The sequence below is a fragment of the Poeciliopsis prolifica genome, unplaced genomic scaffold (genome assembly GCF_027474105.1).
Source record: "Poeciliopsis prolifica strain line A6 unplaced genomic scaffold, Auburn_PproV2 SCAFFOLD005, whole genome shotgun sequence".
Lineage (NCBI taxonomy): Eukaryota > Metazoa > Chordata > Actinopteri > Cyprinodontiformes > Poeciliidae > Poeciliopsis > Poeciliopsis prolifica.
Window position 1 is genome coordinate 7879907 of NW_026562380.1, and position 15323 is coordinate 7895229.

Genomic DNA, 15323 nt, shown 5'->3' on the forward strand with positions numbered 1-15323 from the left:
ACATATGGTTCTCCTTATTTGCCTTCTGTGGGTGGGCTATGACTTCTATACAGCTCAATCAGTGCTTCTCCAAAGGGAGACCATATGGGTCACATTTTTACATGTTGTTTGGTATGACAAGGCTGCAGGAGGACAGCGAGGAATGTGTCCTCACAGAGGGTGGCGCAGAAACGTTGTTATACTTGCTAGTTATTCATATGTGCGCAGAGGGGAAGAGTTCAGAGCTCTCTGAGCTACAATGGAGTATTTATGAACGAAGCTGTCACTTCCCATTAACATTAGTCCTGGCACCTGTGGATTGAAACAGTCTTTGTCTTTAAAATATTTTCTTTTCATTTGGCATTAAAATTACATTTTAATGCTTACACCCTCTCGGCCAATTCGATAAAAACACCAGAATTATATTTCATTATTTTGCAAGCCCTATAAAATAGATTTACAGTTGTTGTTTTCCCAATTTTTCTTCACCGCATGCGTTCTTTTGTAAAACATATTTTTCTTGAAATCCTGCAGGATTTAGGTCTTTAATTTTATTTCAGTTTTTGTAGTTGTAGTTGTAGTTTTCTCCAAGCAATAAAAGCTTCTAAAATCATGTGCTATGCATGAACTCTTCTTTATATACAGGTTAGTCATATCCTGTTGTTGCCAAATTGTAGCACAATTTACATCAAAGAACACATAAAACTAAATAAGAGGCTTAAAGGTAAAATGTAAACCAAAGTAGGCAACCAGGATATTAAATAACTCCTGAGGCCAAAACATGTCTTATTTTAGTCAAGCTCATTGATTTAATGGCTGAGGTCTTTTATCATACTTCTAAAATGAGCCTTATTATTAAAATCAGGACATATCTGGACACAGTCCTTGGCAATCAAAGCAAAACAAGCATATCATTAAGGCTTACCAGCTCTTCAACTTTAAACAAACATTTGATTTTTGAATTCTAGGTAATATGGATTTCCAAAAGTGCCACAATTAAGTCAAAAAGGTTGAATGTTCATTATGGACTACTGACAAAAAGTTACCTGGAAACTGGATAACTGATGGAGAATAACTTTTTCATAAAGAATATGTAAAAAAAGAACAAGACTAATACTCTGTTGATATGCTTTTAATATATTTTGAGATATAATATAATATAATATAATATAATATAATATAATATAATATAATATAATATAATACAATATAATGTAATATTTAAAAATCACAATATACCAGGGAATTTTGGGCTAACCTGTGTGTTCAAATGATGGATCAATGGGCGGACAGACAGACAACGAGATGTAAAAGTTTTATAACAATTTTAATTGTTTTTTTAATTTGTTTACATTTAGGTAATTTATGTACTTGTTAGTAAACGCATATCAAGAGAATATAAATGACGCAATGCATTATTTCAAACTACACTTGCAAAGTGAGAGAAAATGATGCAAGACTCACATCTACTCTGATGTGGACATAGAGCTAAAACCTCAGTGAGTGCCTGGGATACTCTGCTGTACTTACCACCATGATAATCTTTACTGCACATGCTGTCTCCAAGGGGAGCGGTGGAAAGTTGACTCAGAGATCTCTTCCTGAATAACCGTATGGCAGTCTTGTACTTGTTTACAGTCTTCATGTTTTATTTAGTGAATTTGTGTGTTAATTGTTTGGGGTTTTTTTCATCCAGAGCATATTTGAATATGATGATTCAAACCTAATCAAGGAAAACTGAAAATGTGCTTTCATTCTGGTGTGAATACATGTTTTTTTGTTGTTGTTGTTGTTGTCCAATTACAAATAGTTTAAGGGAATTGTTTTTGTTGGACTTCACCTCCACCTGGTTACAGTAAATCCTTTCATATAACTACTTTTAGGGTGATAGTGACAGGCAATTCACAAAAGGACCAGGACTGACATGCTGAACAATTTGGTTAAATATACCATGTAGAAATTTAAAACGGATGGGAGATGAAAATTGATTTAATATGCTTTCCTCTACATTTTCAGTAAACATCGGAGCTTGAAACTACTTTCATGCCTTGATGAAATCTGGACTCCTTAAAGTAATTTCTCACATCTGTGTCCATTTTTTTAAGCCAGAGGGTTTCATTTGAACACAGACAACTTTATTTTTATTTTTTATTTTTTTACGTTCTCTATTTTCCTGCCTGTTTTCCTGCTGGACTAAGTGTTTGTAGAAAATGGATGAATGAATGGACATTTTCTTTCTTGGAAATTTGGTGAAATTTTATTTAATCCCACACAAATGGTGAAAGATATTTTCTTTTTTAAATTATAGATTAAATGTTGTACTGTTTACAGTACAATGAAAGAAACCAATTATGTCAAGTTTAATTTTAAATATCCTCATAGCTTTTTAGATGTCAGATTAACTGCTGTAAAATGACAAATTGTCAAACAAATTTAATCCACATGCCAACCTAAATAGAGTCTTCACCTGCAGTAGATTTATTTCTGAGAGGAGAAAGAGCCCTCAAGGTCAATACTTAAATGTGACCTTCTGCAGCTGGTTTCTGTCATCGTAAATCAGCATTATTAAGTGTTAGAGAAAGAAAAAATGTCAAATTCTACATAAACCCAAACAACAGAAAACACAAATAAGAAAAATCTAAAGTATGTGTTTGTCCTAAACAACACATTCAATGAATATTTAAAATAATATATAAACAGGGATTTTTATGGTAAAATGATTAAACATATATTATTTCAAATGAATCTACAAAATAGCATTTTACTAATTTCCAGTTCAAGTTTTGCTCAAATAGACATTACACTGAAAAAAAATCTAACTTTTGACCTGATTAAAGTCTGATCAGATCAAAATACCCTTCAAGTTGCTGTACTTTTATTCTGTTTCTTAAAAAAGTTTGAATACATGAGAAACAGAACAAGTCAGAAAAGTGTTTTAACGTTTAGGGCAACTGATATCTCTACATTGAGTTTCCAAGTCCTTCCTTTTTAAAGCTGATCCCATGAGTTTCCCGTCTTTCTAGTACAGAGAGGAGATGGTTGAAGGTGAGGGCTTCAATAAGTCTGTCTATTGTTAACATCTGGGTTCAGAAAAACTCGCGCTCTGGTAAATCTTGACCTGCCTTATCAAGGGGTTTTATTACACCAGGCAGTTGATATTGGCAGCAGTGGCAGGTCTGGCAATGAAAGCCTCCAATGATTTAGGACACAAGAGATCAATGTAAGCAGGCTATTTCCCTGCAGCCTTCAGCTCCAAGCTGAAAAAGGGAACAGAACGTCTCTCCTCTTGTTAACTCAACATAAACACATATCAAGTGTGAATAAGTCAACTCCTATTGGATGCTTTGAAGCTCAAACATTGTGAATTTCTTGACAGCAATTTTCTCTATTTTTTTTTTTTTTTAGTTTGGCAGAATATTTTTATTATTTTACAAAACATATTTCTTAAATTTTTCGTAGTTTCAATCTTTCCTGTACACAATTTCTCCTCTCATTTTTCTTTTGGGATTTTTTTTTTTCTCATTTTTGAGTCTCTTTTTTTTTCTTCATTTTCATTTCTTTATTTGGTTCTTGGCTCATTTTTGTCCTTTTTTCCCCCCCATACCGCTTCTCCTTTATGACAGCCACCCTCCCTCCGTTGCACCAACTCTTCCTGTCGGAGATGTGGTTGCCATGACAACTGCTGAATCACTCTCCACCCGGTCTGTAGCCTTCCTCTGATGTCATCTTCCTACGCAGCATGGACATCCACCATACAGGCCCGAATTAGTGTGCAGATTATTACTGCAACTTGCTGATACATTTTTTTTTTCCTGAGGAGTTGAGCAGCAATCAGCCTGATGGGTAACGTACCCACTACAGTGAAGCACTGCCTGAGCTATAAGCAAATCATCGAGGAATACCCTTGGTTTAGAAGCTGGCTGCAGGAAGAGAAGGTGGGGATAATATTTTCTGTTTTTTTTTCTAATCTGCTGCACTTGTTCTGTGACATAACTTCCTCATTACTGAAAGGCCTCTTAGCAGCCACTCATCGTACTGCTAAAGCTGGCAACATAGTAGTAGCAATTAACTGAACTGTTTCTGCTTTTCTTGATGTATAGCAGTAATTTCACATTTAGTAAAAGCTTGAATTGATGTCATTCTGACTGTTTTTGTGTACTGATAAGTGTTACTAATATAAATGTCTAAATCATTCTATCTCAACATTGTCTTGGTGCATTTCATATATCTTCAAAACTCAAGATTTTTTTTGTTTTAAGTTGGAGAAATTGAAGTAGACTGCAACTTGAACTTGAAATATGACTTGGAAAGCAGATTTCCCAGATAATATTCTTAGTTCAAATTTAAAATGGCTACTTTACAAATAGACAAAGTCAAAGCGATCTAGCACTTTATTATCCTTTATCTCTTTAAACAAGTGTGACACAAAGTGGTGTGCAATTTGTGTGTTTGTAATTTGTTTACTTTTTAAATGCAGAAAATTATTAATTATATTCTGTTATTTGTTAATACTGGAAACAGTTTTCATCACAACAGTTAAAACATTAACTAAGGTATGTAGTCATTCCCTTATCTAAGACCCAACTTTGGGGGCAATTCATAAACATCTGGCGGATGCGTAATCCAGTCTGTTTAAATGAAACAAACTGGATTTATTTTATAAATCTAATCACATGGAATTAGTTAAGCTTAATATACTAATCAGTGAAATAAATATAAATGAACATATACAAAGAAAAGAAATGCATTGCCATTTTTTATTTTGCTAAAGGAGATATTATGTAAAATCGACTGTTTTCCACTCAGTATCTGTTAATGCATCATCAAAACAATTATTTTGTATGTTAGACTAGAAAATAGATTTCACTTGGCTTTGAGATAAGGAATTTATGTTCAGAATAGCATGCCCTGGTGCATTCCATCACAACACTGTGGATAATTTTACAAGCTTTCATTATTATGCTGAGTAATATTCTGCTTTTATCACAAAAAATAAAAATAAATTCTGCAGATCATTACCAAAGATGACTGTCCAGAGTTTGTGAAAATTGTTGAAGTTGGGCCAAGAGATGGACTTCAAAATGAAAAGGTATACTTTGACATGTCACTCACAAACCTCATTAATTTGTATGGATACCTTTTACAATTACTACATCCCTCACCCGTGAAAAATATTTTTGTTTTGTATTACACATAAACAGTTTACAAATATTTCAGTTACCTGCAATGGAGTTTTTAATATTTTTTAGCATGCTATACAGCCATTACCGCCTTCTGCAAATACCATTTGTGTGACTCTCGTAAAAACATTGTTTTAGGATAAAACCCCAGTGACTTGTTTCATTGTTCCCCAGGAAATTGTTCCAACAAGGGTGAAAATCCAGCTGATAGATATGCTGTCCACAACAGGTCTGTCTGTGATTGAGGCCACCAGCTTTGTCTCTTCAAAGTGGGTACCACAGGTAATAGCTCTTTTTTGTGCACAATGGCAGAGCACTGAATGATTTATTAGGAACTATTTCTTGCTGCATATGTATTGATGGAAATGTGCTCTTGTGGTTTGATCCACTGATGGTTTTTATAGTTTGTGGTCTGCTTGTTTTAGCATTCCATGCCATAAATTGCACTTCATTTATTTACTTAAAAAGAAAAAAAAATGTTGCTCTTCAAAATTTCACATGAAACTTATTCTCTTCATGGTGATAAATTTGTGTCACAGAACATGGCTTATTGTACTTCTTCACGTCTTTTTCCGGACACATTTAGATGGCAGACCACACAGATGTTGTCAAAGGAATCCAGAGAGTGCCTCAAGTTCAATATCCTGTTTTGACTCCTAACATCCAAGGTTTTCAGGATGCCGTAAGCTTTTCGAGTGCTTTCAGTGTATTGATTTGTGAGATATATAAATAAAAACAGATTTTTTTAATTACCAGAATTTTGTCACTCTTGTATACTGGTTTCACACTAAGGAAGGACTTGAAAATAACTTTGATGTTTAAAGGTTGCAGCAGGAGCCACTGAAGTGGTTGTGTTCGGGTCGGCTTCTGAAACCTTCAGTAGAAGAAATATCAACTGTTCTATTTCTGAAAGCATGCTGCGGTTTGAGGAGGTCATTAGTGCTGCCAAGGATCGACAAATCCCTGTTCGTGGGTTTGTATTCTAAATGTTTATTATCACATTTAACAAAACATGAATTACACCTCTCACTATCCCTATGATGTTATACTGAATAACAGATCTACTATGAAGGACAAAAAAAAGTTTCCATAAAGAAGAAAAACAAACCAGATAGCACAGTTCCAGATGTTAACCAGATTATTTTGAACTATGCCTAAACCACAAGTCCAAATGGACTGTAACTCTTTCCCAGTAAAGACACCACTGAGTTTTGGAATCAAATAAGCAACAGCTTTTGAGGTTTTTCATGTTGAAAAAAATGCTGGTGTTTTAGAGGTTGTTTAGGTTTTTGACAGTTAAGCTTGGATAAATATACTCTTTTGTTTTTCAGGTATGTTTCTTGTGCCCTTGGGTGTCCATATGAGGGGCACATCGAACCCTCGCAAGTTGCTGAGGTAAAAATCTATTTACACTTTTAGCATGCCTTCCTCATGGAATTACTTTGCGAATGAACTACCACTGATTTCAATTACTTAGTACTTACTTATCAGTATGTTTCTTTTTGTTTCTTGTTCATAAATATAAAATTGGCAGTCTGTTTAATTTATGCTTTTCAGAGCAATTGGCTTCTTGCGAAAATATTTACAGCATTTTTTTCTATTCTTTAGGTAGCAAAAAAGTTGTATGAAATGGGCTGTTATGAGATTTCCTTGGGAGATACTATTGGTGTTGGTACACCTGGCTCCATGTTCAAGATGCTGCAGAAGGTGATGAAAGAAGTCCCCATCAGTGCTCTTGCTGTTCACTGCCATGACACTTATGGTCAAGCACTTCCTAACATTCTTACTGCTCTTCAGGTAGGTCTCCTGATCTATGGCATGGCATCTATAGATCATGCCATGGATCAGGCATCTTAGTTCCCGGCTTTTACTATCTCAAAATCACTATTTTACTTCTTATAATTATTACTTCTGCTCATCAACTTCTGCTGAACCATTTGTCATACTTCTGTACCAAAAATGGAGGTATTTGTGGACAGATATTTTTAGACATCCAGGATGTCTTGGAATTGATTATAATTTCTGCCTTTAAGTATCTATGAGTATATTTGTTGAACCAAAAAGCTTGTGCTTAAATGTTTAATGTGGCATTTGATCTTACAACTGCCTAAGCTAATATGAATTAATAATATTTTCTTCTAACTTCTAATGTAGAGATTAGAAGCAATGTTTAAGGTTGTGATGAGTACTATTATTTGCTAAACTGTTCCCCAATCTAACTTGTTTGACATTTTGTTTAAGTTAGATTATCTCAGTTAGAGACAGCATTATTTTTTTCTTTTCAGATAAAATAACATTTTTTTTTATTATTTTCTTGAAAAATGCAAAACTAAAATAATAAAAAGTGAAATTCACAGTCCTCCGAGAATAGTGAAACAGTCAACAGACAAGAAGAGCTTAAGAAATATGATCTGTTTCTGCAGAAAGCAACATTTCTCACAAACAATCTGGTGAAAAAAATGCAGTAATTTAAACAAAATATGTGCTGTTCTCCATATTTTGAAAATAAGCTGTACAACAGAGAGCAACGACAGTGATAATAACTCACAAAAGCATAACTGTAATCAGTGGACAAAGCATCATTTGGGGTGTTTTCACCACATTGCCTGCAGCAACTGCAAACCTGACACACATCCAGACATAAAACAGAGGTAAATGAGATATGGCTGTATCAGTTCTCTGGAGCACATTGTCACTGCAAATGAGGAAGCTCATTGGGGGCTGGGTGGGTCAACAGATGTGAAGGGGTCAGGACAAAGGCTCACCTATTCGGTGTCTGTTGGACAAAGCAACTGGGAGTGAGGTGGATGGAAGGGCCCTGGGGGGCTCCTAACTCGTCTGTCGCTTGGCTGTTGAACTCTCTGACAATGCTGTGCTTAAAGCCGCTGGAAAATGATCCTTGTATTTACTTCGTGCTGGGAATGTGGTGAATAGTGCTGCAGCCTCAAACTCAAAAGTTTTCAAATCACCTTCTTTTCTTGATTATGTAGAAGAAAATGTAAATTTTAACAGCATAATAAAATGCATAAATGCTGAAACAGATTTTGTCGTCTAAATAAGATGCAACCTTTAGACTGTTGAAAAACCAGACATTGTCAGTTTTAAAAAGCATGCATTATTAAAGTTGTTATCTTTAACAGTAGAGTGAAGGAGCATTGTGAGTCAGTGAAATTCTTTTGAGGATCGTACTCTTTATGATTCATCACAGCTGCAGTATACACGGAGAAAATAATAGCAGCCAGGGATATTTAGCTTACCGTTTGCTCGCCCATAAACAAGAAGGAAATGAAAGATTTTATCATAGTTTTTCATTACTGTGTGCCAGAACTCCGCACCACCAACTGAGAGAGAAATGAATTCCCCCAGTGCTGTCAGCCCTGAGTCACCGCTTTTGTTCCTGATAAAGACATTCCTTGGTCTTTGTAACTTCTTTTTTTTTTCAGGAGGTCGGGGGTAGCTTTGTCTGAAACATACTGGGGCAGGTCACACAATGACAACGTATGTGGTTAGATTTCACAGGCTTGGCATGGAAATTTTCATATCCTTTCCTGCAATTTTGGTATAGTGTGCACTACTCTGTCTGGGATTTACAGTAGCCTATGTTCTCTTTCCGGGATTGCTGGCATTCAAGTAGCTTTAGAGGAACTTTTTGTTGGTCTTATTTCTTCAAGACATCTTGCACATTCACATTTTGTATTATAAGAGGCAATGATCAGTTTATCATGGACAGCGTGTCAGTTGTTGCTACCTGACAGCAGAGTATTTGAAAAGTATTTTTCTAATTGAAATCCCATCAAAAATCTTATAATTTTCTATGGCTCACAAAAAAAAATAATTATCACAAATTCTAAACAATTATTATAAACTGCTAAACTTTATTACTTTATTTTTCCTAATCACATTATCTTTGAATCCAGTTCTACTCGTAAGGTTAAATTTAAATAATTCAAACATTTTGTAAAGTCATAGTATTTATTTATGAAAGCTGGTGTTTTTCAGTCTAACTCTTCCATTTGCTTTTTGTTATGGTCTGTAGATATATACATGTCCTGACAAAATGAGACACATAATCTGTGAAAAGATCCAACCCTTGTGTCTCTTCTCTGCGATCCTACTACATATCTGCAGAAACGCACATCTCTGTCAGTTTGTGTTGCTCAAGATTGTTGGTCTGCTGCAGCTCTGATGACGGAGGAAAACAACTTACCTTTACTGGACAACTGTGTATCCTCCGCCATCAGTGTCCATGTTGACTCCACATTAACAGCAGGTTCTGCTTTGGGGAAGGAAAAGGTAGTTTAGCACACAACAAGGGGCAGGGTGTGATCAGCACATACAAGGGTGTGATTGAATGTACTAAAGTTCTGTTTTAAGCCAACATTATTATGTTTAAGCATGCAACTACCAATGTATAAATTTTCAGTTTTTCCTAAACTGTTTATTAAGGTTAGACAGTTGCATTGAGATGGTATTATTTTCAGTTTGAATTATTTCTCTTTTTTACAGGGTTTTTTTTTTTTTGACAGGCTCTACATTATCATGTAGAGGTTCAAAATAATAAAATTAACATATTTAACGTATTTTTCAATTGCACAATTCATCAAACTTTTTGAAAGAGTTTTACTTAAGACAATCTGTATTTGTATTGAGGACATTATTTGTTCTGGATGCAGTAAACCTACCAATGCATGAAATGGATTGCATGAAACTTTCTTACATTTACTTAATTTTAATACATAAAGAAGTCATGAAGTAAAATTATATTCTGTGGGCTTTTGTGCCTTCCAGTGCTCTTTGGTTTGCTTTCTTCTTGTGAATTTTTTTTTTTTTTTTTACATTTTTGGAACAGGGAGGTTTGTGTTTCACTGTAGGACATGTGTCAGTTTAGTTTTAGCACCTTTGTTTATGTATCTCAGCTTCATATCCCATTTTAAATACACACTGCTTTTCCTTTGACGCAGTTTTCATACTAAATTGTGATTATGTCCCTCTGAAAGCCTCATCCGGTCATAGTTTAAAACGTCAACATGCTTACCCCAAATCATTGTAGTCTGACAAGGCACATTGTCTTTATACAGGAATGTATTGTTTTCCACACAGCCACAGCTTAGTGAATATTATTTTTTTATGCTAAGCACACATCTGGTTTCTGGGCACTGCAAGTCTAACTGAGCGTTGGAAAGCTTAAGGACTGACCACCAGTTCCTGCATGATTAGCGGTACTGGAGATGCTGTTGAGGGGCTACATTCATGCTGAAGGCTTGTGACCTTATAGTGGTGGCAGCTTAAAGCCGGACGATTGACATGGAAGATTACAACTCTGTGTTTATTTTACAAAAAAAAAAAAAAAAAAAAAGATCTGTCTTGAAAAGTATCCTCCTCTGGCTTTTACCAAGGCCTGGAAACCTGGTGCACGGGTAACATACACCTCCTTCTCTCCCTTTGCCAACACAAACAGCAATTACTGCTGGCTCAGACAAACCCTGAAAGAAGCAGGTTCTTGTCTGCAAGGAAAGCACCCAATTAGCTTCATTGTTCCAAAATAGATGTAAAGGTCCTTTTTAATTTAAGTTGCTTGGTCGTGCTCCACAGGGTGGAAGCCCCATGTGTCCCGAATGCCATTGAGAGGACCACTGTGTTAATTTAGTCTCACTGTAGGATCTTCCGACATCTGGCTCTGACACAGAAGCTGGAAAACAATTTTAATATTCTCATGATAGTCCCAGGGACATGTGGAAAACATCCACAGACTGACTAAAACCAGAAGTTTTGGCTTTGGTGTCTTTTGGTGTGAAAATAATAGTAAACTCATGGTGACTTGGAACATTTGCATGAAAAACAAAATACTTGTGTCTGTTGTGTCCATGTGCTCAGAATCTTTTTATTTTTCCAATAATAAAGAACTGGAAACTTGATAGGCAGAACAATTGTACTATTCATTTTTATCTGTACATTTACATTTAAATAGTGGAAGAACATATATTTAATCCTCATGCTACTGTTACACCTGAATGACCCTAATGTGAGACGATAAAAGGTATTTCTATTATATTATATACATTTCTCATGACCACATGCTCAGCATGTTTTATTTGGTTTTTAACTCACACAGTGAACATAAAAGGACACATTTGTTTTGTGAAAAGATAAAGAAAAGTGAGTGCATATTTCCATCCTATGCCTTTACTATGAAAACCCCAAGTAAACAGAATGCAACCGAATCCCTTACAAGAGTCATCAAGCATGGAGTTTAATTCTCCTGACAGCATTTTCAGAGAGAATTATTGAACAAACAACATCAGGAGCAGGAAACATATTCGACAATGGCAGGGAAATAAATGTAATTGCACAAAATAGATTTTATTTGAAGCGGACAGTGAATATTAATGATGAAAAAATATTTTGGCAAATACACTGGATTTAGCAAAATGCAAATCCTATAACAACACATTAATGCAAAATGTTATTTTTGATAATGCAAGAAGGCACAAAGAACTACAAAAAACATATAAAGACAATTAAACTTGGTTCTAAGATACCTATATCAAAGTGGTAGAAGGTTTATGAAAATATCTGTCATGACATACTAAATAAAATAGGAAGTTCTCAAAAGATACAAAGGGTGATGGAAGTATTTTTAACCAGGATTAGATTTCATAAAATCATCACTTTTGAACATCTCGCAAAGACCAGTCTGAAAAATATGGCACAGTTTTAAACCAATAAGGAATACATCATAATAGCTCTGGAGAAGCTCAAGTGGAAGAATATAACTATTAGTTATTAGCATGAGCAGTACAGATCTTGCCTTTGTGTACTGATGGTGATAAGACGGCTTAGCAGAAGCCATTTGTAGTTTACCCCAAGCTCACATTGGAAACAAGTGGAAGAAGGTGATATGGTCAGATGAAACCAAAATGATCTTTGCTTTACTGAAATATAAGAGTGCATATGTAGATACTATGCATCACCCTGCTCACAATTTTTTCATAGTGAGACATGGTTGTTGCAGCATCATGCTGCAGGGATGCTTTTCTTTAGTAGAAACATTAAAGCTGCTCAGAGTCAAGGGCAAGATGAACATAGCTAAATAAAGATAAATTCTAGAAGAATATTTTTTCAAGGCAGCAAATACTTGATATTCCTTTAAGGTAAATTAGTTATTTACCTTAAAGGATCACAGCTTCAAACACGAAGCCAGCGCTAAGAAAGGTTTACATCAGAATGTACTCAAGGATCTTGCTATATGTCATACTACCCGCTTTCCAGTTTTCAGTTGTGCATTACTTAATGTTAGTCTGTCACATTTAATTTAAAAACAATACATTTAATTATTTCAGTGAATTTTAGTGTTGCATTTAATTTAATATATTCAAACAGTATCAAATGTGTGAAAATTTTTTACATTTCTATACCTAAACAAGTTCTTTTTAAACTGCAACAATGATTGGTTTGTTTTCAGTTTTGGAGACTTGTCACATTGACAAGTCTGGATGACGAAAAAATGGCAAGAAAGATAATCCCTGTGGTTGAGAGCAGAACAGTCCAGTAAAAACATGAATAACCAGGAGGATCAGTAACACATAAAGTGTCTTGTTCAGTATTTATAATATTCCTCTCTCAGGAACAAGACCATAATTATATAGTGCTGGCAGTGAACGCTGACAGAGAGGATGACTAGGCCGTACTGTGGGACTTTTCTTTGCCCGCTCATCTTCAGGAGCAGAGCCCACAGTTCTCCGGAAAAGCCGTAAAACATGACCGCAGGTCTGGCGAGGTGCAGGGCACCAGACAGAACAATCAAACAGAACAAGATTGTTCCTGGATTTAATATGACGTGAAGGTTGCTCAGAGGTGCTGAATGTCCCTGTTGTTTGTCCTCACAGATGGGAGTCTCTGTGGTGGACTCTGCAGTTGCTGGCCTCGGTGGTTGCCCCTACGCTCAGGGTTCATCTGGCAATGTTTCAACAGAGGATGTTCTTTACATGCTCCATGGCATGGGCATTGAAACTGTAAGTTTGTCTTCATAGTTCAGTTTGGCAGACCTGTCTCAGTAATCCCCCAGAAAACCATACCCACACAATCCTTCAGACCATATTGACATAAACTGATTGCTCTGCAAATACGCTGCTCTGTAAACGTTTATTTTTCCAATATCAATGTCTTTACACAACTTATGCAAGAGCAAGAAGGCACTGCACTTGTGCTCCCTCAAACTCTTTAACAATCCCTACCCCTGCTGGTGGAATATTTCTATTGCAGTTTCATTTTTGTTGCGATGGGATCTAGCCTGAATTATTACTTTTTTGTTTTGTCTTTCTGTTTCGCAGGGAGTGAACCTTGACAAAGTCATAGAAACCGGGGACTTTATATGCAACGCTTTAGGTCGCAGGACAAACTCCAAGGTGGCTCAGGCAAGAAGCATGGCACTTTGAGGATGCTATGTACATTTATGCACTTGCTTTTTAAGGGTGTATTCTGCTGTTTTTCTTTTCAGATCTGTTTTCTGCACCATTGTATTTGAATTTGTTGATTCTTGTTTTTCATTTAACAAAACGTCTGACTGCTAGGACCTTGATATGGTTCAGAACCAGTCCAAGTTGTTATGGCACCCATGGCAGAAAGTTGATCTATGGGCTCATTCTACCACCTTCCACAGCCTCACTGAGCATGCTTGGACTGTGCCTGGTCATTTATTCATCCTGCATTAATTACAGCTAATGTTAAAATTAACCAGCGTGCCAATTTCTGTTGAAATGTCCCAAGAACAAATGTTTGCATCAACATGCTACATGGGATACATGCTACCACTTCTTGGGAGCATACAGCAGTACTACCCAATGGATTAAAGTATTTGTTTTCCCTGCTAGATTGCAGCTACAATCTAAACCACCCAAAGAACCCAATAATTTTGCTAAAAATGAAGGAATCAGAGCTCCTTAACTGTTTTTGTTCTTTTTTAAAACCCTGACTGAAAAGACTGTGATCATACCGAAGGTTACAGTTATTTGATATTTATTTTTGTGTCTGTCTTGCAAAGTTGCAGTATATAATAAAAGGATGGTATCTAAAAAGACTTTGGATTTTAATTTGATATTATCTAAAATAGATCAGAGCAGTGTATGTTTATTCTGTGCAGGGCCCTTTGAAAATCAGATGAGAAGATTTGAGAGGAGGAGCTTCAACAGTACAACAGTACACTTCAACTTGTAGTTGAAGTGTGTTTATGTATGACTTTTACAACCATTAATTATGGAAATTAGATCCATTTTAACTTTGGACTTTCAATCATCCATTTTAACAGTTTTGTCCTCAGAGTGGAAAGATGATACACACGACAACAACAATTGAGCACACAAACATAAGTTCAGTTTATTGCTTTTGGGAAGTATTTCTTTACCTGCTGCATTTTTACAACTCATCTCCACGGTGCTTCAAGTCTTTTTGTACTCCAGGTCGTGTAATTCTAAATGTATCCAAAATCAATAAATCCAATGTTTTATCAAATGTCACCAATAGTTTATTCAGCTGTGCATAAAAAAAATATTGACTATTTTCAAATAATTTGTTTGGTTTTTTTTTGTCTAGGAGGAGTGAATGCTAAAAGTCAGTGACCTGTTAGATTTTCTGAGACTTTTTTTTTTAACTAAATTGAATAATGATTTGAATTTAATGCACTCCATGCTCAATAAGAAAAAAATAATTTGAATATACAGTATGTATGATTGAAAAAATTGAATGAGATTGCCATGTTACTGTAGAGTTTTTAAATGAAACTGTTAACTGTCCAAAATGTTCAGGGATTATTTTATGATCAAACAATATGTGCTTTTACTAATAAAGACATTGGTGAAGTTTTAGAAGTTGATTTAATGCTATATGTGATTTTGAAAACTGACTAATGTAGAAAAAAGCAAATGTTTGATCAGAAGGTACCCCATTTTCCACCTTTAGCTGAAAGATTAATATTTTTTCTGTTTACCTTGGAACTAAAATCTAATAAGCAAACAAAGTAATAATCCAGCCATTTGATTAGAAAATGATACATGCACTTATTAAAAATGACCTTGAATCATATCAACTTACTTTCTTAGTCAGAAATGTTTTGAAATGATATGTACATTTATTATAGCCTAAGGGGCTGTGAAACTTTTATTAACGACT

The 15323-nt window shown here is 35.3% G+C and overlaps 1 protein-coding gene across 4 annotated transcripts; it reads left to right on the forward strand.

Annotated features, from left to right (window-relative positions):
• The first annotated feature begins 3589 nt into the window (after positions 1-3589).
• hmgcll1 (3-hydroxymethyl-3-methylglutaryl-CoA lyase-like 1) lies at positions 3590-14731 on the forward strand. Of its 4 annotated transcripts, none has more exons than XM_055030165.1 (9): positions 3590-3914; positions 4991-5068; positions 5334-5441; positions 5746-5841; positions 5984-6132; positions 6491-6554; positions 6768-6956; positions 13046-13171; positions 13490-14731. In XM_055030165.1, exons 1-9 carry the CDS (start codon positions 3819-3821, stop codon positions 13592-13594), a joined length of 1011 nt encoding a protein of 336 aa, XP_054886140.1. In that variant the 5' UTR covers positions 3590-3818; the 3' UTR covers positions 13595-14731. The 4 variants fall into 4 exon arrangements, with proteins under 4 accessions (XP_054886140.1, XP_054886142.1, XP_054886143.1 ...); XM_055030167.1 differs by having other exon boundaries at positions 6768-6866; XM_055030168.1 differs by lacking the exon at positions 3590-3914 and having other exon boundaries at positions 5005-5068; positions 5389-5441.
• The last annotated feature ends 592 nt before the right edge of the window (positions 14732-15323 follow it).